The sequence below is a fragment of the Colobus angolensis genome, unplaced genomic scaffold, assembly GCF_000951035.1.
Source record: "Colobus angolensis palliatus isolate OR3802 unplaced genomic scaffold, Cang.pa_1.0 Scaffold97, whole genome shotgun sequence".
In the NCBI taxonomy this organism is placed as follows: Eukaryota; Metazoa; Chordata; class Mammalia; order Primates; family Cercopithecidae; genus Colobus; species Colobus angolensis.
The window spans coordinates 8197883-8223563 of NW_012123709.1; the positions used below are offsets into that span (position 1 = coordinate 8197883).

The 25681-nt window shown below is 38.5% G+C and overlaps 1 protein-coding gene across 1 annotated transcript in view; it reads left to right on the plus strand.

The window, feature by feature from the left end:
* The window catches only part of FMN1 (formin 1), a 385253-nt gene that overhangs the window by 164466 nt on the left and 195106 nt on the right, over positions 1-25681 (plus strand). Inside the window, exon 5 of the mRNA XM_011932729.1 lies at positions 25149-25679. Coding sequence (XP_011788119.1) covers positions 25149-25679 — 531 coding nt within the window. The remainder of the gene's footprint in view (positions 1-25148; positions 25680-25681) is intronic.

Genomic DNA, 25681 nt, shown 5'->3' on the forward strand with positions numbered 1-25681 from the left:
CAAATGACAAAGGACCACCTAAAAATAGTGCCTTATGAAATTGATTATCCGTTTCATCTAAGAATGGAATAATCAAAAGGAAATAGAGATCTGTCTCTCGTTCGTTCAATATGTATTGATTAAGTGCCTCTTGGATGCCAGGCACGGCTTTAGGTGCTCGAGGGAGCAGGACAGATACAGGTCCCACCCTCTTGGAGCTTCCAGTCCATTCAGAGAAACAAGTATTGATAAAATAATCAGCCAATAAATATAATATGATGAGTGCTGTGGAGCTGCTCTCATGGGGTCTAATTTAGATGTGTGGGTCCAGACGAGGATACTCTTAGGAAACGACCTTTTAGCAGAGGTTTGAAGAGTGAAGAGGAGCTTGACTTGTTTGGAGAACTGCAGGGAAGCCTTGTGTGACCAAAGCACAGTACAGGAAAAATGGGAGAGGTGGGAAGTGAAGCTCTGGAGTAGGGTTTTTTCAGCCTTTTTATACTGCAACCCAGAATAAGAAATGTGTTTTATATTGAGACCCAGTTTACGTGTGTGCGTGTGTGTGTGTGTGTGTGTGTGAGAGAGAGAGAGAAATGAGTTCTATTAAACACAATTTATTACACATAACATACTCTGATATATTCAATTCTTATTAAAAATGCTCAGGTTAAAGCACAAATTGATTTGTTAATATGCTATCTTACTGATTGATGATGGCCCATGGGTTGAAAACAGTGCAGTGGAGAAAGGCAAGAGACAAGATTCTGGAAGGGCCTTGTACATCTGTTTAAGGTTTCCCAATTTCATCTTCAGAACAGTTAGAATCTACTGAGTAATTCTGAGCAGAGGAATATGTGACATGAGCAGATTTTCATTTCCAAAAGAGCCCCCCCCCTCCACTCCGGCTGCTGTTGTAGAGGATAAGTTAAGAGGGCAGAGAGGATGTGGAGAGGACAGCAGGGAGTATTGCAGCTGTCCACGTCAGAGATGGTAGTTTCTCTGACTAAGGTTGTGTCAAGAGAGAATTTACACTCTCTGACAAGCATTGACTTTCTACTGGTGTTGATGGTTGCTTCTGCTAAAACTGGAGCCATGAAAACTGTCATTGTTGCTTGTCTATAAATGTTCACAACTTGATTCTCCCTCTGGAACATGGTAAATATACAATAAATAATTCTTGAATGAATTAATAGGGAGGAAGAAGGTCCTGACAACACGCTACCCTTTTGAGCATGAAATGAGAAGGCTCTTTCTTGTTAACTGGATACACTTATCTTAATTTAATATACACACCACCAGAACAATTACTTGTCTCTGTAGACAAGGGGCAGTTTCTTGTACTGTCTTTGAAAGCTGCAGTAGGTGTCTGTATAACACAGTTCTGTTTGTTTTGTGTTAATACTATATATGGCATGACCCTTAGCTATGGCAAATAGATCCTTTGAACATAATTAAAGGATTAACTGAGAAAACATAGAACAATGATAATTTTCAAATTTGCTAAATGAAGTTTGTAAGTTGAACTGCATTAAATTGCTGATATTTGACCTATTTGACTTATAAAACAGCAATTTTCTATGGCTTAATGTAATATATTCATAACAAATGGCAAGGAAGTGAATGTGTATTGGAATGATATTTCTCTGGATAAGTCATATTCTGATATGTTCACTGGGACCTCTCAGCAGGTGTTAAGAGACTGCAGCTGAAAATGTCACAAGGCATTGTCCCTAGGAGAATGAAGCATACCTTACGTGGTGACTCTTTTCAGATTAGAATTGTTGAAGAACACTTACAGAACAGTCTTGGCGAGGAATGTTTCATCTTTCAGGCAATCCATGAAAAATAAAGTTAATGAAAACTGTTAAGTTAGTATTCCTTGGTCTAGTGAATAGGCTAAATATACACATTGATCTCTCTACCTGAACCCAAACTAATATTTTACTCCATAGAAATGAACGATGTTTATGACCCACTGTTGATTGTTTTGGTCTTTGTAGCATAGGTTTTATAAAATTGTCTTCTTATTCCCTCATAGACCCTTTCTAGTAAAAATTTCATGTCTTATATTAGGAGTTACAGGAGTATGATACTGCACATATACACAGGAAAATGACTAGGATATTAGAAGAAAGTGAATTAAACATCTAAGTTATATTTACTGCATGTCTTTTTGTTAAACATATGCCTTATTGAACATGTTCTTTCTTTCTCCCACAGATACCAGTCCTTTTTCTTAAGTTTGTAAATTAAGATATGATCTATGATCTGCCACTCATTAATAAATAACTTGGGCATCATTTGATATTTTTCATTTATTTTCAGTTAGTCCTGAGGGAAATTTATAAACACTAAATCACACCAGTTTTTCTACTTCATAGTTATACTGTTGTTCTCAACTACATCATCCTCTAACCATCTTAAGTAATGAAAATCTGTGATTATGATAATGAGGAAGAGGGTTTTCTTTTTGGTGCTTTATTTTCAGCACGCAAAACTAACATTGATTCCCGTTTTGACGGATACCATATAGTACCATTATTTTTCTGTAAAATTCCAACGTTCTAGAAAAGTGGCTCAGTCTTGAAACTTGATTGCCAAAAACAAATGGAAACTCCTTTCCTTTTGCTATAAAACAATGGTGGATGTGCTCAAAAACGAGGAGGGGAGAAAACAAGATTGCATTACAAATCTGGCAACATCAGCTACACTAGTAAAATCAAATCCAATGTTGTTTTATGACTCTGAATTTATGTGAGTACCCAGGATCAAAGGGCTTGAATCCCACTGGACTACAAGGTCTATAGTTCATGGTAAAAACTCATCAAAAAGAACATTTTAGTCGTTTAAACTTTTCATTTTAATCAGCCACAGTAATAAAAGAGCCTTTAGGTGTCCAAAAACATTTTGCAAGATCAAGAGGTTGTTCTCTTGCTCGTAGAAGCAGCTTTCTTATTGGATCCATATAATGCCTGTGGCCTTTGAGTGTCAAAGGGCCACTGCCTCCACATTGTTTGCCCTTGTGGGATGGTTTCTTTTGGTTCTTCTAACTGTGCATTATGTGATAATAAATTATGGTGTCTGACGGAAGGACCATAAAATTTTCACACCATTTATCAAGCGATTTTAGCCATTTAAAGTTAGGTCTCTGACAGCAAGCCAAGTCATTTGTAATGTTTAGATAGAAACAGTCTACTGCCTGCATCTTGACCAGCATCAAGAGACAGCCCTGCAGAGGAGAAAGAACACGAGGCTGCAGCGTCAGAAGACTCAGTTTTGAGTCACAGCCTGATGCTCCTTAGATTGTGATTTTCGATGGTCCAGAAATTGGGGCTCCTGCCTTCACCACAGTGTTGTTTAGATCATATAGGGTAATGTTTGTCAAGTTACTATGCAGCATATAAGGATCAATATGCAGTAGATGTAGATGGTGCAGGAAACAGCCTCAGCAGTCCAGCATTTCCAACAAGAGACCTAAATAGGTAAAGCAGGGAGCTGGCCAGAAGGAGTAAGTTGATGAGAAAGTGTTCCTAAGATTGTGGAAGACAGCGAAATCAGGGACCCAGGAAGTTACCTTAGCTCTGGGAAGAAAGAGGTGGCATTTCTTTGAGACCAACAGAAAATAAAGAATGACGGCTTTTGTCTATGGGTTATAAATGCCTTCATTTCTTTGCTTGGTTGTTAGGTTTGTCCTCATACATAGGAAAAGAAACAAAGGTGCCTGGTGTTTCTTCACCTGTTCTCTTCGATACCAGCCTCTACTGCTGCTTCTGCACTTTTCTCATTTGGTTCCTGATATGGTTTGGCTGTGTCCCCACCCAAATCTCATCTCTAATTGCAGTTCCCATAATCCCCATGTGTCATGGGAGGAACCTGGTGGGAGGTAATTGAATCATGGAAGCGGTTACCCCCATGCTATTCTCATGAGAGGGAGTAAGTTATCACAAGATCTGATGGTTTTGTAAGGGGCGTCTCCCTTTGTTTGGCTCTCATTCTGATCCTTCCTGCGACCATGTGAAGAAGGACATGTTTGCTTCCCCTTCCACCATGATTGTAAGTTTCCTGAGGCCTCCACAGCCGTGTGTAACTGTGAGTCAATTAAACCTCTTTCCTTATAATAACCCACTCTGGGGCAGTTCTTTACAGCAGCGTGAGGTCAGACTAATACAGTTCTTCTTTTAGCAGGTGCCTTCCCCCATTTGTAACTAGAAATTCAGTTATAAATTCAGCTATCCTTTACATTAAAATCGTTTCTCTTGAGCATACTGTTGCTTTGAGCTTCCATTCCTTCTCTCACTGTCAAAATTCTTAAACACTAATGACATGTAGCAAATTATCCTACCAGTTGAATTCCGTTACAACTCTACTGAAACAGACGAAGTAATTGTCCTGTGCTACTGGTCTCCTATCTGTCTTTCTTCGTTTGCTCTGATCCTGGAGAGTCCGTGTTGACATCCTCAATCTCCTCCCTCAACATCTGGGACAGTCAGTTCTGCAGTTTATTTTTCTTCTTCCTCGGAGTGTTCTTCTCCATCTTCTCTGCTGCCCTCCCAGCCTTGCCTCTGCAGCACGCCAAATTGTGGCTGATTGGTCACCTGACCTTTTGTATTTTTGTCTCTTGGAGATTTCCTCTATTGCCACAGTTTATCTCTGTGTAAGTGCTTTTCAGACCTATTTATTTGAATTCAAACTTCTTCCTGAGTTCCAGATAAGTTTTTGCGGAAAGCTACACTGGGAAATATTTTTAGTATCTCAAACTTAAAATTCCCAAAGCCAGAGCATCCAAAAATTTTTATGAACCCAATGTAGAAAGGGATCTTTTATTTCATCTACTTGTCTCCTTCTGAATCCCTCTTCTCTTCCCCTTCCACTGTAAACATGACAAAAAGCAATCTGCCTTCTTAGCTCCCCTGTATATGTAAGGTGTCATGGTTCTCCTAAAACTGAAAGTCTCGGCCAAAAACCTCAGATGCATCCTTGACAATTCCTGCTCCCTCTGCTTCACATCTAGTTGATTACCAAATTATGTTAATCTGGGCTCTGTAACTCCTTAGCATCCTGGTTCCATCATTCTAACATAGGCCTTTAGCATAGCTTGCGTGTATTCAACCCACCTTATCAATTACTTAGGTTGTTGCCGTTCTCTCTTAAAACACCTCTGTTGGCTCACTACTGCCTATCAAGTTAAGTTCGAAGTCTTTAGCATGGTATTTAAGACCCTCCAATTTATCTTGGCTTTCTTTGTTTTTTTTCTTGGGGGCCAGGTGTGGGGACTAAAATGTACTTGACTACAAAGGGTGGAGAATTATTATTATGGTTTTCTCTTCCACTATTTCCCTACACTTTCCCATCAGCATGCCTTTTTCTTTCACTTGGATTTCTCACAATCTGTCATTTTACCTTTGCCAATTCTTTGTGCCCTGCAAGGGTTCCTCATCATACATGAAACCATCTCTAATTCCTTAAGGCTTCCTCCTTGGAAACGTTGAGTTGACTTAGGCACTTAGCAGACTTTTTCTCATATTATAATTATGAAAGCAGAGGTGCCTCCACCTACCTTCCATCCCCAGTGTCAGGTACATAACGGACGGACATAAACCTTCACTAAATAGCAAACAGTTGAATCTACCATCACAGTAATGCATTCATCCATAAATTAATCACTAGTTGGTCTTCCTTTCTTCTTCCTCTATAGTGGAAACTGGATGTAAACCAAAGTGATTTCACAGGTAATATTTTTCAAACTCAGAGACAAAGGAAAACTGTAGTGGAAAAACTGTGTTCCCAGAAGGTTTTTTAAAAGATATTTTTGACAGTTTATGACTTTCTGCTGGGAGATTGACATTTACTGTTTCTGACTGTCTTGAATGTGCATTTATCAGATGTTGCACGTTTAGACAGCATTAGCATGAACATTTGCATTAGCTTAAGTGAAAGCAACATAGACTTACTTGAATTTGTGATCTTTTGGAAAACCTTTCATTTTATAGATGAGGAGCTAAAGGCTAAAAGAATTGGTCTTAGAATCTAGCCTAATGGTTTTCAACCTTTCTTTCTCAATACATTAAAGCGAGGTGACATGGTCACAACAGCAACAGGGTTTATTGTAGCCAAGGAAGTTGACCACCCTGTGAGATTCACTGTCTGGTTACTACTAGTTGGTAACAAGAGGGCTCAAGACCTTGCAGGCAGGCAACTGATGGAAGCACCATGACTGGAAGTCAAGCCTTTTCCCAGTCCATTGCCCCATCATTTATGCCATGTGGAAATTGCTCTGCCGAAGATAAAGTGTTGACTACAGTCTTAAGTGATGGACAGAAAAACCACCGCTTAGCTCATAATGGTGAGTTGTACTGAGAATATGCTGTCTGAAGTTTAAAGTAGCATATTTAAGAGCAGAATCTTCAGATAACACAAACTCGAACACATTTCTGTTAGGAACGTACCAATCGGTTGGAGGAAAATAAGGCCACCTCTTTCAGATACTTTACTCAATTTCAAATTTATTGTTTTTTAAGGTTGCAAGGTTGTAAAATACTTCCTCTTCCCCAACGCTTTATCCCTGCAAGGTTAAGAATTGTATTGAGGGTTTACGAATAGGAGCTTGGTAGATTATTTTCTAATTCTCAGATGATTTTTTCTGATTTGTGAGCTCTGGGTCGGTGTCCAGATTGACTGTGTGCTATTGTGACCTCGAATCAAACATTGGAGTCCAGCAGCATCACTCACTCCCTGCTCATTAGCAACCTAATTACCTTAAAAAAAGAATGGAGAGACAGAAAGGCTGCCAGCTGTCAGGAATACCTTTTAACATTTTTTTCTCCTAAACCTGCAGTGAGGCACTACCCAAAGCAAAGAACTTTTAAACACCGTTACTGAGAAGATGTGACTGTTGCTAGAGGATTTTACATAGCAAACCCAGAAAACCATCTTTTGAAACTGAATTATACTCAACGACAGAAAGACACATTTCCCCCTTTATGAGCTCCAAGTTTTAGTACTGGCCTGTTAAGTGTTTCCTCACAGGTAAACGTTCAGATTTAATTCTATGCTTTTATTCTTACCTGTGTTACACTGATGTGAAAATCTGAAAAATACATGAGACAAATGTAAAAAAGAGTGATTCAGAAGAAAGTAGGCATTTGTTTTTATATTTGGCAACTGCAGTTGAGAAGAGGGTATATTTTATCAAAGTAAATTTCGACCCAGAAGAATGATCTTCATGTGAATCTTTATAAAAAGCAAAATTTCTTTCTTTCAAACAAACACCTCAACCCTCCTGATCAGTTTAATCTGTTGTATTAGTGTCATGTTCAAGGACATGCAGTCAGAAAGCCTTCTGCTCTGATGTGCAGTCGGGAGAAAGGTGATGGTCCAACATTGAAATTCCTAGTGATCTAAATATTTAGAGTGTGAAGTAGTTTGTAATTATTTGGAGTACATAACTGGCATGGATACTTGAGCCAGTTCATTTTTTCATGAAGGGTGCATGGCACCAAACAAGCACATCATCTCTTGTAACTGACAAATACATTCCACGAAACAACAACATGTCAATGGTATGAAACACTACAGCAGTCATGTGGTTTCATATGGATGTTACACAGCTGACCTTATATCATTAACCTTTACGGTTAGTTATTAACCTTTGAATGACTTAGGAAAAAATGATGTATGAGTTTTAAGGTAATCCTGCCTCTGCCTTTTGACATTATTAATATGTGTAGCTATAACATTTAAAATAGAAAAATTGCCCGGGAGAAAAAAACGTAGCCATCTGTAACCCTCTGTCAAACTAAAATTGAAGTGACATTTAAAGTTTGCGGATAGTTAAATGTTTATTTTGAAAATATTTCATAAATTTTATTCCATGTTTAATCAGTTAGGAAATAAGTCAGATTTAAATTCATACCTTCCAATTACTAGAAAAAACCTGAAATATGTAATTCTTATAACAATTATTCTTTCAAAAAGCACAAATTATGGAGATGAATATCAATCAAAAGTAATATAGTATAATCTAAGGTGGGGGAGGCAAAGAAGAATGTGCTTTGTCTGTATTCCAGGAGAAAAGAATCAAGTCAAAATGAGATCTGATCTTTTCCAAGTTGTTCTGTCTTCGTCTTAGTAGAGTATAATTCCACATGCATGTTGATGTTCCAAGTATCATTAAACATCTAGTAATCAGAACAAATGTTCTGCCAAATCCCATTTATTATTTTAACTGGTTAAGACATTGAGCACTCTAGATTTATACATCTATAATTAAAATTTCTATTAAAAAATAAACCTAGATGGGAGATTTACATTTTTCTTAATCTCTGTTTACACAGCGAAGAGATCTGTTTTTAAATATTACATCAGATCCTTGTGAATTCACATAAATCAGTGTGACACTGCCAAAACTGCCTGTAAAAATGATGGGTATTGATGCCCTGTGGTCAGGGAATCTTCTCTGTGAGGTTTTAGAATTTTCTTCTTACTCAAAAATCCCCGTATTCTCACTGTGGTTTTCAAGCACATAAGCTTAGGCGCAACGGATGCACCTCCTCATTTGTACTCTGTCAGCCCTTGTATGTCCTCAACTGCAAGTATTCCAGATGAAACAAGTGCAGCTCCGGAAACCCTTCTGCTGCTTCCTGGAGAGATCCATAACTGGATCTGTTTGGTAAGCTTAATTGCTTATATACAGGAACTCAAAAAGAGCCTTGCCACCACAAAGAATAAATCTATCACCCGTATTATCATGGGTACTGTTTCAAGGCTATTTTAGTTGCTCAGTATGTTTTCATGACCCCTCTTCCCATCATTTTGTTGTCTCCCAGTGAAAAATAACTCCTACCACTTGGATACACATGAACTGAAACACCTTCATTGGTCCCTTAATGGTCTATAGAAGTGGGAATATATTTAGAACTATCAAAATTCTTACCAATTAAAATGTGACGTACATTCATAGCGATGGCAATATTAATATCTTTATTTTGACCCATTCGAGATCAATTAATTGACTCTCATCTGGGCCCTGTCCATGTTGTAAGATAAGTCAGTTGGGAGGGGCACTAAACAAAACAATCTTACCGTGTCTGTGTGGAGATAGACCTGTCAGTTTGGACTTAAGAGTGCGATGTTTGTTGGCAGGAATGTAGTCACAGTCAGCTATGCACTTAGCAGCTGTGACCTGGCCGAGGAATAATCGCAATAATCATACAAATCAGTTTTTATCATGTATGTAACAGGTTGTTCATGGGCACTGCTTAATATTACAGTTCCTTCTTCCTTGTTTTTCTTTTGCTAACAGAACCCAATAGTTGTGAGCACTATGGCTTTAAGGATTTCTAACAGTCAGCTAGGATATTGAAGAATTCATTCATTCAGTTCCCCCTGCTACAGTGATACATCAGTGAACAAAAGATAAAAACATGAGTCCCCATAAATTTGACATATTTAAAAGATGGAAGGAGGAAGAGAAGGTGGCACAGCAGGCAGAATAATCTCAAAGGGAGGAAGAGGACCAGGAATCTGTACTATCAAAGAATCCGAGAGGCTGTTTTCAAGATAAGCTGTGCAGAGTTCCAAAGGAGAATGAGGAAAAATCCACCAAATTGGGTAGTTTAGGAAGCTGTTAGCTATTTATGTGAGCATTTTCAGCACAATGGTGGCAACCTAAACCAGCCTTTGGAGAAATTACAACAGAGCGTATGGTAAAGATGCAAAGATAATAAGTAACTGCTAATCCTTTGGAGCAACATTTGTTAATGCATATCATGGGGGATTTTATTTTGAAGAAAGGGTAGAGTGAAGGCAAACATTTCGCCCTTCTTTTTCTTTTTTTTTTCGGTAGTGGATGAACAGAGAAAAGGAGACCTTAAGCACTTTTTAGGTAGGGGTGAAAGACAGGAGACATACCTATCCAATAAATATGTTAAAAAATTGCTTGAAAAAGACTCCATAAAACTTCAGTGTGTCTTGTACACAAGTGATTTCCTAGCTTTTTATTGCATGATGCAATGATGGTTCCTTTTGATATACATTCTCATGATATATGAATCCTGATTAATGCAATTTGTGTAGAAAAAATGTTGAATTTCACTTAGCCTTAGAGAAAAATGTGTTCACGCTTTTCTCTAAGGCCACCACCATCTAAACAAACATATAAACTATATGTAGATGTCAGGGTTGTGCTCATAGCTTCTGATTGATAATGCACTATAATCCCAAATAGTTGCTGTTAGTTGTATCCAATATGATATTAATCCTTCAGTGTTTCTCAGGGCATTTTTATATTTATTGTGAAGTTTCTTCAGAGTCTTTCTCTCTCCATGAAAAATATATCAGGAAGCAAGATGGGTATTATCATCCTCATTTTACAGAATAGGGACTTGAGGGAGAATTTGCAGCTTACTATACTGATGGAATAATAGCTCTTATCTGTCTTGGAGACCCTTTTAAATATAGGAGGAAACTATTCTAATTGCACTGTGGGACAGACTATCTGTTTTGATAGGTGGTGTTCTTTAAAACTGAGAAAAAATATTAGTCTATTGCATAAAAGAAAATAACCCAAAGTAGTCCTTTAAGCTAAACCTGATCTTGTGTTGGAGACTGGCTTAAGAAAAACAAAACTTAAAAAAATTCTTCAAGCTGGCTTGGGAATAGAAGATATTAGGTCTTTTTTTCTTATAAAAGCAGGAACTTTTTTTTGTTTGGAAGCATTTATTGATGAACTACTATGAAAAAATCACACTCATCATAAGTACTGTGATAGAAAATAGGCTGTAGAGAAAGGTAAAGAAATGCGACATCACAATGTTAAATGCAACATAATATTCTGCTTAATTTAACACTGTGAGCTTTTGGTTGCCATTCACTCCCTCCCCCGGCCATGTTCCCACGTAGCTGCAATGAAAGAATAATACTGAATGTGGCAGTGCCATCTTAGAGGATTACTACCAATCCTATCTTAGCGCTGACTTCACCTTGACGGAGAAACCTCTAAAAGGTGGGTCATAGGAGTGCAAAATGCTGTAGTATTGATGAAAGAGGTTAAACTTTTACCTCAAGAAATTTGAACACTTGAGTCTCTTTTGAAGATGTGAGTAATACTTTAGATACTTTGGAACTCATTTTACCCTACTGTCTGTGATAATGTCTCTTTTCGACACAGAGAGATTTTGTTGCAGACACAATCTTGCTGTGGAAGCCCAAGTTTTGTGTAACATTTTAGTAGTGTTCATTTATTTTACAATTTTTAATTCATCTAACATATATGTTTCACTTATAATGTCAGTCTTTAAGAGATTTTTTTCGTTGAGATATAATTTTACATGCAATAAAAAAATTGCTGTTTTTAGTGTATCATCTGAGGTGTCACCAAAAACATGCCGTCATGTAAACATACTACAGTCAGGATATAGAACACTTCCATTACCATAAGAAATTTCCCTGTGTCCATTAGAAGACAACCTCTCTTCCAACCTCAGGCTCCTGGCATCCATTGATATTTTCTATCAGTATGGTTTTGATTTTGCCAGAAAGTCATATACATAGAACCATGCAATGTATAGTCTGTTGAGCCAGCTCCTTTCACTTAACAGAATGCATTTGAGAGTCATCCGTATTGTTGCATCTACCTGAAGTCCATTTCTTTTTACTTCTGAGTAGGATTCCACTTGGCACACCTTCCGCAGTTTTATTTTTTCACCAGTTGGAGAACATTTGGGTGGCTTCTAATTATGGGCAGTGTATTCATCAGGGTTTTTCAGAGAAACAGAACTAATGGGACGTGTGTGTCTATGTGTGTGTATACATAAAATATATAGATATATGTTAATGTGAATACTTTAAAATGTATATGAAGAGATTTATTGTAAAGAATTGGCTCACATGATTATGGAGGCTGATAAGTTCCAAAATCTGCAGGGTAAACTGGAGCTGTAGGAGGGCCAACAGTATAACTCTGGTCTGTGTCTAGAGGCCTGAGATCCAGGAGGGCTGGGGGTGTAGTTGTGCAAAGCCTGGCAGACTCAAGACCCAAGAAGAGTTCAAGTGTAAAGACAGGAAGAGAACCCATGTCCCAGTACGAAAGCCACTGGGCAGGAAGAATTTCTTCTTAGTAGTGAGAGAGTCAGCCTTTTGCTTCTATTGAGGCCTTTAACAGATTGCAAGAGGCCCACCTACATTAGGGAGGGCAGTCTGCTTTACCCAGCCTCCAGATTCAAATGTTAACCTCATCCAAAACACCTTCACAGACACACCCAGAATAATGTTTGGCCAAATAACGGGACACCCTGGGGGCCAGTCAAGTTGACACATAAAGTTAACCGTCATAGGCTATTACTGACAAAGCTACCAAAAACACTGGTATATGGATTTTCATGTTAACCTATGTTTTTGTTTCACTTGGGCAAATGTGTAGGAGTGGGATTGATAGTTGATATGGAAAGTGTATGTTTAACTTTATAAGAAATGGCCAAACTGCTTTCCGACGTGGCTGTACCACTGTCCATTCCCGTCTGCAATCTGAGAGTTCTAGTTGTTCCACATTCTCACTAGCACTTGGTATTGTCAGGTTGGTCTGTTTTCTTCTCTCACCCTTCGCTCTCCTCCCTTCTCCCAGTAGGCATGCAGTGGTGATACCTTACGTGGTTTTAATTTGTGTCTCTCTATTGAGATGACTAGTGATATTGAACATCTTTTTATGTGCTTATTTGCTATTCACATGTCTCCCTTGGTAGATTATCTGTTAAAATCTTTTACCCATTCTTGGAGGGTGGAGGGAAGTTTTTTTTTTCCTTATTTTTGTTTTAACTGAGTTCTCTCTATGCTCTGGAAAGAAGTCCTTTGTCAGTTTTTTGTTTTCCAACATTTTTTCCCTGTGTGGCTTACAGACTTGAAACAAACAGAAAATTTTAATTGTGAAAAGGTCTAATTGATCAATTTTTAAATGGATCATGCTTTTTAAAAAATTAATTTTTTAGTTGACAACAATTGTGTATGTTTATGGTGTAGAGTATTGTGTTTTGATATGTGTATACATTGCAGAGTGCCTAAATCAAGCTAAGTAACATATCCTAAATGAATCATGCTTTTGCTGTCCTGTGCTAAATGAATCATGCTTTTGATGGCATATGCAAGAACTCTGCCTAATCCAAGGTCCTAAGTATATTCTTTTGTATTTTCATTAAGATGCTTTTTTGATGACGACAAAGTTGACTGAGAAGTTGAATCAAAGACTGTTGAGTCTTATGTTAGCACAGAATTTAATTAATTTTAATGTAATATTTTAGTGACAGAAAATCTCAAAAATGACATTTTACAAAATACATAGTTACAAATGGAAACATTTTTTGAAAAAAAAAAAAAAATCCCGTTAAAATCCCAGGGTTTGAATAGAATGGAATAAAGTAAAAGAGTCTCTAAAATTAAACATGAATTATAGGAAATTTCTTTCGTTTTTGAGACACAGTTTCACTTTGTCACCCAGACTGGAGTGCAGTGGCACAATCTCTGCTTACTACAACCTCTGCCTCGCAGATTCAAGCAATTTCTGTGCGTCAGCCTCCCGAATAGCTGGGACTACAAGCGTGCATCACCACGCTCAGCTAATTTTTTGTGTGTTATTAGTAGAGATGGGGTTTTGCCATTGGCCAGGCTGATCTTGAACTCCTAACCTCAGATGATCCGCCTTCCTCGGCCTCCCAAAGTGTATTTGCATGAGTCTGAATTTTAAAAGAAGAAAAAAGAAAAGGAAAATAGACCAGTTATAATTTTCCCTAATCAATGAAACCATTTTAGAGACATAGATTCAGAAAATCAGAGAATATTTGGTATTCCGAAGACTGAAATAAAACAAAACAGAAAACCAAGTCCCCCAGTAGTAGGTCTGCTGTTGGTATATAAATGTGTAAAATTTGTGGCGTAATACTGTACAGTTTTAAAAATCACAATATTTAAGATTAAATGTTCTTTTAAAATAGTGTGAAAACTAAGTGTTTACAGAACTGAAGCACCTCCTTGGATCCCTAGAAACCTGGTTTGTAAAGAAAAAAAAAAAAGCCACATATATAAAGCAAATTTAAGGTTATGTAGCAGCCTTATGCAGAGCTAAAGCCAAGTGCTGTGACCCTATTTTAGTTTTTTTTTTCTTCAAACTGACCTAGACACTCAAATTCTAGCAGAAAATATTTCTTGTTGGGTCTCTTTCTTAAGGAATTAAGACTATATTCAATTCTGTGATCCCTTTTTGGCATCTCAACTTATGCCTTGTATAATGAGTGTGCCTTTTGGCTGGGGTGAGCAATTTTTGGAAATTTGAAACATTTCCCTTCCTAGTTTCTTCTAGAGGAGGCATCCTAAGCCAGAACCCAAATCCTAAAGAAAGACAAGCAAACCCTCTTGTTTGTTTGCCCTGTCGATTGGCCTATAATTTAAAACCCATTCAATGGCAGATTTATCAAGTGACTAATCCCTGGGAAAACTCTAAGTGGCAAGGAGAAGGTGATTGTGATCCAGGCATGCATCACGGTCATTTGTTTAAGTAATGAAGGTGGAAAACCAAATATCTCCTTGCTTACTTGCAAAAATTAATTCAGGGAGGTTGGTTTATGCGTGGTTGGGCTTGGAGTAGCTTGTTGCTGATGGAATGTACAGTGAGCACGAATGACTTGGTATGCGTTTGCTGGATGAATCAAATGCATTTGATGGTATGATCCTGGGTTTTCTTCAGTTGTCAAGGAAAAAATTATGTCTGAATAATAATAAGAAGAAGAATAGCACTGTAAAACTCACACCAGCTCAGTTGTCCTGGAAAGTAATCATAACTTACAAATATATTATTATTTCTACCTAGAATGTGAGCTTCTCAAAGTATGAATGGTTTCTTTTTTTTTTTTTTTCTGTCACCCAGGCTGGAGGGCAGTGGCACGATCTTGGCTCACTGCAAGCTCCGCCTCCCGGGTTCATGCCATTCTCCTGCCTTAGCCTCCCGAGTAGCTGGAATTACGGGCACCCGCCACCAGGCCAAGCTAATTTTTTTGTATTTTTTAGTAGAGACAGGGTTTCACCGTGTTAGCCAGGATGGTCGGTATCTCCTTACCTCATGATCTGCCTGCTTTGGCCTCCCAAAGTGCTGGGATTACAGGCATGAGCCACCGCACTGGGCAAATGGTTTCTTATTTTTCACGGGATCATCTGGTACTTTGCAGATGCTCATCAAAGCTTGTTTGAATATTGGCTGGTAGGGGAGGCCATCTTTGTTGTAATGAAAACCTGTTTGCATTCTACCAGATTTATACAGCACTACTATAAAGAGTAAGCTCACTGCAGGAACGTTTATCACCAACCACTCCTCTGAGCCTCTTCTTGCTCCCAGGGAGCTGTATCGTTTGTAAAGTTGTGGGAACTTTACTGTGATTGACACTAGTCAATACTCCTAGAGTCTTATGCATAAGTTTCATCTTTTACACCAGAAAGAACTCAACAGCTGGCCCCTTTTGATATCAACTGACACCATTTGATAATTCTGTATAATTGACCTAATGTCATTTTCTCATTTCCTACCGAATTCCAATTGAAGAAATGTACTAAGTGTTGGGAGTATGTAAAGCAAACATGATTGAGGAATCCACGTCACAGTTTTCAAAATGATACTGTTGTGCAGATGGACGTTGGTCATGGGATAGTATCCCTTTATAGACAAGTGTGTGAGGAACCTAGAGGGAAATACTAAAATGATTACTATAATTAATTGGAGAACCACAGTTCGTCAGAGTGTATTAAGGACCAGGGTTTGTCATCTGTTTCTTCTAAACTTGAATGTACTCTAGAATGTGTAATGCCTCATTGGACTAGCTGCAGCTTCAGTAGTGATAATAATAATACAACATAAAATTGCAAGCTCTCTCTTTTAATAGAGAAGGAATTAGTATGTTGGCTCATCACCTAAAATGTGCAGTCTTAGGTTTGCTCTTCGGGTTTAGAACTACTTTTTGGAGAAATGGAGTCTGAAAGTCATTTCCATGGATATATATTGATTCTGTGACTTACGTTCTGGATATTAGTAACTTAGAAATAAAATGTTACTGAAGTTTCCCAGTGAGTAACAATGCCTTTTATTTCATAAAATGCACTCTGGCTACAATTTTGTTTTGTGTCTCAAGTATAAGCCTCAGTGCAGATTTCAAACATTTGTTCTACTTTCTTGCTGCTTCCTTGAATGACTATCCATGGTTATATTTGCAGATTTTAAAGGTGTATTCCTTAATACTTGTAATTAACTATCACCTTTCAAAAATACTGGATAGGCTGGATACAGTGACTCATATCCCAGCACTTTGGGAGGCTGAGGCAGGGGATCACGAGGTCTAGAGATCGAGACCATCCTGGCCAACATGGTGAAACCCTGTCTCTACTAAAAATACAAAAATTAGCTGGGCGTGGTGGCGTGCGCCTGTATGTAGTCCCAGCTTCTTGGAAGGCTGAGGCAGGAGAATCACGTAAATGTGGCAGGCCGAAGTTGCAGTGAGTAAAGATCGCACCATTGTACTCAAGCCTGATGACAGAGACTCTGTCTCCAAAAAACAAACAAACAAAAAAAGAATAATTTTGTGTAAATTGTATAATATCACTGGTTTTCAGAGCACCTTGTTGAATCTGATTTTGTGTGAACATTTGCATTCACAGTGAGAATTGGGACTTATCTCTTTGTATTGCTTAGATAATAACATGCTTTAAGCCCTTATGAAGTTTTCATGAATAGAGATGTGTTCAAAGAAGCTTTGGAACAAAGTGAGATGAGAGTCTTGGGTGTGGAAATTATTAATGTTTTAGTACTAGAGGGAATCTTAATGACTAAATACTTTAAATCTCTCATTTGAGATAGATATAAAATGAGGCCTAGAGGAAATTTAAAACCTGGCTAAGAGCAAGTAGCTAATGATTGAGATAACCAGGAGTAGAATTCAAGTCTTTGAACCCAATGCTTTTTCCACCTGAGAGCCAAGAAACTTCGAATCAATTATTTACTTAATCATTCCATTTCTTTTTCAGGAGGATGGAGGACAGGTATTTTGAAGAAAGCATCTGAGACTAGAAAGTATCTTTTTTTTTGAGTGTTGGCATACTGACTTCCTAAAATGTATTGCATGGGAAGGATTATTAGTCACTGAAGATCAGTGATAAGGTGGATAGTAGACTTAGTCTATCTTTTATTGGCAATTTACTTAATTCCTCAGTGCTTCTGTTTCTTCATCTGGAAAACAGCCACAATACCAGTATTGTCACAGATTGTTGTCATAATTATATGCATTGATGTAATGCAAATGCACTGTAAGTAATAGGTGGAACGTAGTGTTACTAATCATTAATTATGAGTTACTGTTGTTTACTGGATATCAGTTTAGGGAGTCATATGTTATTAATTCAAAATAGTAAGGCAGAAAGAGCATAAATTTTTATATCAGCCAGGATTGAAATCCCCTTGTTTACTATTTTTTTAGCTGTGGGATCTTATACAGATTAATACCTCCCCCAGAATGTCTGCCTTGCAGAGATGCAAGGATGAAGGCACCTAGCATAGTGCCTGGAACACTCACGCCATGTTGGTTTGGATTCTCTTCTTGTCTTTCCTGAGCATCAGCATGGCAGGTGATTACTGGAGGTCAGCACCGTTTTTACACATGTGTACTCTCCAGCATTGCATACATTGGGTTTTACTCGGAGTCAACTTCGTGTCAATTACTCTTTACCCCTTCTTTCCCTGCCCTGTTTCTCTATGTCTTTATCCCTCCCAGCACGTTCTAATTACAGAAATGTGTCAAATGTGCCTCATGTTTCTAAGTGTCCTTGAGATGGCCTTTTGGTTGTAACTTGATGTGCTTTCATTTCTGATAAGAACAAAAAAATTGTAATAGTTAATTAAAACCAGCTTTTGTTAATTTATGGGGTTCTCATCAAACCCAGTGCCATTCTCTTCATTAATAAAAACTTTTGTTTTTACAGTGGCAAGTATAAGCCAATTAACTAAGGGGTTATTGAAGTCTCTGGGCAACCTTCAAAAAGAAAACAGAAAAAACTCATACGCACATCCAAAGCCATGGAATCACCATCTCCTTGCCTTACCTAAGCATTCTGTAAGAACTGAATCCCACTCCTTCGAGGCATTTTGTGCTCCCAAGCCTCACTTTCCTTTCCTTTCCTCTGTTCACACTACATTTTTCAGAGGTGGCAAAGCTTTGTTGAGCGTCCATGCAGCCCCCAAGGACTGTCCAGCTTTCCCCAGCCTAGGGATGTAGAATTTGGAAGAGTCCCTGGAAAAGACTGACTTAGTCAAGGTGTACAGCAGATAACCTGATTTTTTATTGGCCCTGGCAGCACTGCCTAGAGAGAATGTTCGTAACAACAAAATGCTAACGGATGATTTTTCCACAGTGCTTGGCACCAACACGATGTCTTTCATCAGTAGGCGTTTTTCCACCTTCTTTTTGACAGACATGCTTGTGGGGACCAGACAAGCAAAAGTCTCCTCTGTTGCTTGGGTTTCAGTACAGTGTGTTCCTTCGATGATATCTCTGAGCAGTGGTAATGGGGAGGATATTAAAAAATAATGAGGATTTGGTAGGGGAAGGGAGAACCATCCCCAAAGGAGGCTGGGGAAGTTGCTAGAGTCCAGTTCCTAATCAGATTAGAATCACAAATGTGGTTCATTTCTACTGGGTAGTTCATTATATGTGTGGGAATAGCCTTTGAGCTGACTGTGAAGAGAATTTTGTCTATATTAAGTATTTTGAATTATTAAAACTAACATGATCAACATCAACTTTTAGAAATACTTTCATTAAAAAAACTTGGATATTTTATGAGTGTTCTAGTCCAAAAGTGGAGCAAATATCAGAAAAGAGATCAGAGGAGTGTTTAGTATGTCTGCTCTAATTTCAGATTTCAGTATTAGTCTGTAATGACTAACAATTGACAACAGGTCTTAAGAGTTTGCTGTGTATGGGAATAGCGAAGAGAAAAAGATCTTTATCTCTCCTTAAATTTTTTTGGAGTTTCACTTACAAATGGATGGGTAATGCAGAGGCATGAGGAAGTCTTAATATTTAACACTAAAATTAATAAGCATTTTGGATGGCTAACTAGGCAAGCAGTGTGTGATGCTCTGGAGGTTCAAATATGATTAACTTGTGGTCCCCAACTGCCTGCAGTTTTTAGATTTGAAAGAAGATAAACATAAATAACTGTAATGCAACATGAACTTAGAATGTTCTTTGGAAACAAAAAGGAAAACTTTTGCCAAGCAGAATTCAGAAAAGTTTAAGCCAGAAGATTCCGTTGAGCTTGATTGCATTTTTTTTCAGGGCTTTCACTAGGTGAAAATGGATAAAAGAAGCTCTAAGTAGATGAAACAGCATGTGTGAAAGAGTAGAGATGTGGGTGTTGGTCATCTGTAGTGGTGTAGCATAGGGAAAGAGTAGGGAAATATCTGGGCAAGTAGGCAGAGGCCAAATTTTGAAGAGCCATGAGTATAATGGAAAGAATTTAGGCGTCTCTGCTGTGTAGAATAACTATTCTCAATCTGGACAATGAAGGAATATTCCCTTTATTGGGCATATCAGAGTTAGGAAAGGGACTTGACCAAATAACACATTTCTTTGGAGATGCTGAAATGACCCAAGTGAAAGTCATTGCCAGAATAACCCATTGATAGTGTGTCGTTACACTATCTCAGCTGTGCTAGAGCGGAATTCAGATTAAGAACAGTTGTTTATTTCACCTCTGGCTCCCATTGGAATCTTTTGCGGCGCTTTAAAGACACCTGTGCAAAGGCATCATCTCAGACTAAATTAAATGAGGGTTTCTGGGGATGGGCCTGAGCACCAGTGTCGTCCACAAAACTCTCCAGGTGATTCTAATGGGAGCAGGGCTTGAGAAACAATTTGTTAGAAGGATAAAAATTGTGCCCCTAGGAAGAAAGGGTGATCAAAACAGGATGGTTTAATTGGCATTGTCCTCTCAGAGCTAGTAAGTTTGAATCTTTCTTACTAAGAGATGGACATACATTATTATAACAGACTATTTGCAGGTGAGAAGAGGATGTGATTAAAAATGAAAGCAATTGAAGCAAACAAATTAAGAGTAAAGGAAGGTAGGTGAAACTTAAAAACTGGAAAGATATCAAACCTCAGCACCTATCTCTTTTCAAATTATGTATTGGGGCCAAATCAGAAGATTTTTAGCAGGGAGAGTGAGAGAAAGGGGAAATCTTGAGATTTTCTTTATATGTCTTCAAGAACATTGATCTAAAAATAAATGGAGGGTTTATAATTGGATACTGCTTACAAGCACATGTTCAATGTGTAAGTAAAGTTAACAGGATATAAAGGCATTTTGTTTCCTTGACCTGGCATTATCTGTAGCTTCCTTTGTAAGGGACTGATCTTGACATTTCCTAAAGATTCTCAGGATCCTGGGCAAAGATTGGGAGTACATGATTATTAACCAAGTTCTGGTCTGTATTAGAATCACCAAATCATTACCAGTTTTTCTAGCTATGTATCTGGATAAAGGAGGGGGAACAGCACATAGTATCCATGTACAAAGTAGAAGTGGTAGCTAACAGGAAATAAAAATAGTGTTTAAAGATTAACTTTCCTAAAGCTTCAGTTCATGGTATGCATGAACTTGAGATGCTTTGTTTATAATAGAGCCAGACACATTTTGAAATAATTGGTACGATATGGACAGAGAATGAATGAGGTGCTTATTCCTTTAATCACTTTGAGTTGCTCTGCCACACTGAGGTCATGAACACAACCAAGACAAAATTGGAATGATCAAAAGAGGTTATGAAACAAGAAAAGTCAAAGGCAAGTGTGTTTTTGGGGGGTGAGGGGCAGAGAGAGGCAATTAAATTTTAGTGATCCAGAAAGATTTCTTACTATCGTACTATCATCTCAGCGTCTTGGTGTGCAGTACGTGGAAATTCATTGTTTTCCTTCTTACTTGGTCATTCTCCGTATCAGTGAATACAGTATGTGAGGAACCCATTCACGGAGTCTGTGCCTGGTAATCTGCCCCCTACTACCTTGGGTGTTTGCAACAGAGGAAGGGTATTGGAAGACGACAGTATTCACAAAGACTGCATGAAAGAGCATGGACCTGTTCAGAAGACTGGAATCCGGGGCATATCCGGGGAAGAGACAAAAGCTAATAGTGGAGAAGCTGGTCAGAAAACAGATCAGAAGAGCTGTTGATGTGTCTGTGCTAAAGAGTTAGTGGTAGTCTGTAAGTAATAGCTAATTATTGGAGAGATTTTAAGGACTAGGGATCTGCATTTATTATTATTTTTTTCAAAATCTTCTTGGAACTAAAGTGGCTACATTTGAGTCAAGAAAATGCTCATTGCCTTTGTCCAGTGAAAGATTGAGGTGGTGGGGGTGACGAGAAATCAGTAACGCTTGATCAATAGCATGTTGAGGATGAGAGAGAGCAAGAAATTCAGCATGACATCAGGTTTCTGGATGTGCTGACTGGAGGTGATGAGGCCATTAATGGTGAGGAGGAATTTCAGAGGAGGAACATTGGGATTTGGCAACAATGAGTTCACTTTCCAACCTGTTGGATCTGAGGCAGCTGGTTAGATATTTAAGTAGATTAATCCAGAGGATAGTTGAAAATATGATCTCAAGGTACCTAGTGTCATTAATCATGTGAGTATATGAGATCATCTAGAAAGATCACACTGGGGCCTATCATGGGGAGGGGGGAGGGGGGAGGGATTGCATTGGGGAGTTATACCTGATATAAATGATGAATTGATGGGTGCTGATGAGTTGATGGGTGCAGCACACCAACATGGCACAAGTATACATATGTAACAAACCTGCACGTTATGCACATGTACCCTAGAACTTAAAGTATAATAAAAAAAAAAAAGATTGTATAGTGTGAGAAGGAAAAAAATGCAAGCAATATGCTAAGAGAACCACACTTAAGGGATGAATGAGTCTACAGATTGACTAGGGGCAGCAGAGAAGTAGGAGGTGAACAAAAGGAGAGAGGTGGAATCGAGTTGAGGGAAGCAGAATTTCAGTGCTTCTGGAACAGTCAACTCTAACCAATGTGGCAGAGAGGTCAAAAATCACTGAAAAGTGCTGATTGAATGCAACAGTCAAATCATGGAGTTTCAGTAGGATAGTGGGGATGGAAGCCTAGTAACTGGGTGAAAAGTGAATAAATGAGAAAAATAAAGCATGGGTTGAGTGGTTTTTTTTTTTTTTTTTTTTTTCAAAACTCTGCTGCAAAGGAAAAGAGGTAGGGTTAGAAAGTGCAATAGCTAAAGGCATTTAAGAAGGATTTTGGTATGTCTGTTTTTGCTTTAGAAGCATAGAGCATGTAGACAGTAGAGGGCATGGGGCTGGGAAGCATACCCAGAACCAAGAGCAAGCTAATGGAGCCACTGGGCTCTGATCTGTCAGGCGTTAGAGAGACAATAATAATGACAGCAAACTGAAATAGTAAACACTCTCCAAACACTCTTCTGTATTTTGTTTTACATATATTAATTTGCCTCCCTGGCATATCTGCTCTGTCAAGTACATTTTATTATCCCCATTTTGCTTACAAAAAAACTGAGGTACAGAGAGGTGAACTTTACTGCCCAATTTGTATTCTGCCCACTACACTAAAGAAATGCATCACCTCCAAGCTGTGAAAATGATATATAGCTTTACATGTCAGCTTCAACAGATTTAGAAGATCGTTGATAGAGTGGTAGGAAGAGGAGGAGGTGGGGGCCAGAGCTTTTGCTGTAGATACAAGATTTCATCTTGTGGAGTTTATAATCTGATAGGGGAGGCAGAAACTCAGTAATTTCACCAAAAAATATTTCCCTTATTAGGGAAAGTTTCACCATGCAATATGTCTTTGCAATTCTTTCATATCATTAAGAAGTTGAGGATTGAGTAAAATTAATTGCTTCTTGAATATTTGATTCTTAATCTTGAAAGAAGGTTTAGTTGAGAGTAACAGCTGAGAGTTAGTTTGTTGTGACAGAACCGAACTAGTCATTAGAATGAAATTAAAATGTGGGTGAGTAATTCAGGGTGGTAATCAGGGCTAAGATGTGGGTGGAAGTGGACAGGAAAAAAAGAGAGAAATGAAGATGGAAATGATACAGTGTGGAAACAAAGATTATCTTGATCTCACAGTTGAGTGAAGCTCGAAATTACTTTTAGGGAATTGGTAGTAGAACTCACAGAAGGCTAGGTAAACTTCCATATTTGCAGTACATTGCTTATTCTGATTGCTTGAGCTTTTCCTACTTTTGTGCCTGTCCCTCTACAAAGGTAGCATTGTTTGAAAATTTTAAAAAGTAATTAGGAATTTGTTAGTCTCTTGCTCTGCTATTAGCATTCGCAACAGAAACTAACAGTAAGATTTATCCAAATATTTCTATGTTCCAGGCATAACGCCTACTATTTTATATGAAGTATCTCATTTTACTTTTGTAAAAGTCTTAGAGATGGCTCGCTATTATTCCTACTTTACACTTGAAGAAACTCAGGCTTAGGGACACAGTGTTCCCTGTCTAAGGTCATAGAACTTGCAAGTGCCTAAGCCAGGACGTGAACCAGGTGGTGTGACTCCAAATTCAGGCACTCAGCGCTCTGCACTGCACAAGAAATAGACAATGTCCTGAGCCACTTCCCTCAGAGTTGGCTCAGAGCTACCATGTCCACGTATGAGAAGATTAGCCTTCAAAAAACTTTGTCTTTCAGTTCTCCTGACGATAGCTCTTTAGGAGTTTTTTCTTGAGAATGAATATTAAGGAAAAGTTGAACCTAGTAAAAAATAGGTAAAAGTTAGCTTTTTTTTTTTTTTAACACCAGATAAATGGTAGATCTCTTCATAATTCAATCTGCTGAACTATGCAAACATAGTATAAAAGTTATCTCAATGAAGGTAGACGAGCTTCCCATGTTTATACCTTTTCTTCCAAGGCTGTCCAAAATATTTCTTTACTTTTTCAATGCAAAAAGGAGCTGTACTTGTATGTGCTTAGGTGTTCTAGATATTTGTGCTGAGAAGTGGAGAGAATCTTGATAAGGGAGGCTCTTGGGACAGTGACAGTGAATATAACTATCCCCGTGATTTTTATCCATCCATCTCTTCTAAGCTATGTACTCACTGTGCTACCTGCTGGGATACATGTATAAAGACGATACTGTCACCATTTTCATCTTGTGGAGTTTATAATCTCATGGGGGAGGCAGAAATTAAGTTGACCAAAAATATTTAATTACTGTTAAACTGGATTTTGAAAACTCTAATCAAATTCTAAATTTGATTGCTTTCCAGTTAACTGTCATGGGATGAATAGCTTTGAATGCTCAGGAACGGGCTAGTTAATGACTACGAGTACTCTAGCTCTGTGCTAATAAGTGTACAGTTACAGACTCAGTGCGTTAAAATAAGTGAGGCAATAAGCATTAAAAAGGCTACTGTCTTACATAGTTTAAAGTGCTGTGTAAGTAGAATAAAATGGCATACTGTAATATATTACGTTTTATATTGCTTACTTATTGCTATATTATGAAACAGACAGAAATACTAATCTTGGGCCGCTTTTATAGGGAAACTTTAAAAAAGTAAGTTATCATGGCGTCTTCTCTTGCTTTTTGTGTCTGCTGTATTGTCTTGGAAACTCAGTGAAAGAGACCTTCTAAGGCGACTGGGAGAACAGCAGCTCTAAGCCAGAGGAGCTCTAAACCTATTTTTTTCTTGACAGTTCTCTTTTATGAAACCAAACGCCAAAGTTATAAAACAGAGATTCAAGCATGTCCAAAGCTTTATTAAAAGTCATGTGTTTGATATGAAAACTGGGTAAGAGTTCTTAAGTAACAGATGTACTTTAAACCTTAATCCATGAAAATTATCTCCCGTGAGCTCAGGCTAGATGAACTTGTGCTTTGACTCCTGCCTGTTTAGGTCCCTGGAAAATTCAGAGTGAAATGTACACCTTTATGGATTCTTGAAAGAATGTCTCTGTATTTCCCTGCAATAGGGCCATGCTACAGTGGCACCATGATGGTATTATTGAGTTTCTAAATTCTTACATTTGTTCTTAATAAAGTCATTACTTTCTTTCCCACTGAATTTTCCTACAGGCCCAGTTTGAACTTCGGGCATTTCATATCCGGGGCGAGCATGCAGTGATAACAGCGAGACTAGAAGAAACCATCGAAAATCTGAAACACGAGCTAGAACACAGATGGCGAGGGGGTTGTGAAGAGAGGAGAGATGTGTGCATTTCCACCAATGATGACTGCCCTCCAAAGACCTTCAGAAATGTGTGCATCCAGACAGACAGAGAGACCTTCCTCAAGCCCTGCGAAGGCGAAAGCAAGACAACCAGAAGTAATCAATTAGTACCCAAAAAGCTGAATATCTCCTCTTTAAGCCAGCTCTCCCCCCCAAATGACCACAAAGACATCCATGCAGCACTCCAGCCAATGGAAGGCATGGCATCAAATCAGCAGAAGGCATTGCCTCCGCCTCCCGCACCGCCCTTGCCAACATCCATCCCTCCCCCGCCACCCCTCCCCCTGGGACTTGGATCTTTGTCTCCGGCACCTCCAGTGCCACCTGTGAGTGCTGGGCCACCGCCACCACCGCCGCCGCCTCCTCCACCGCCACCTCT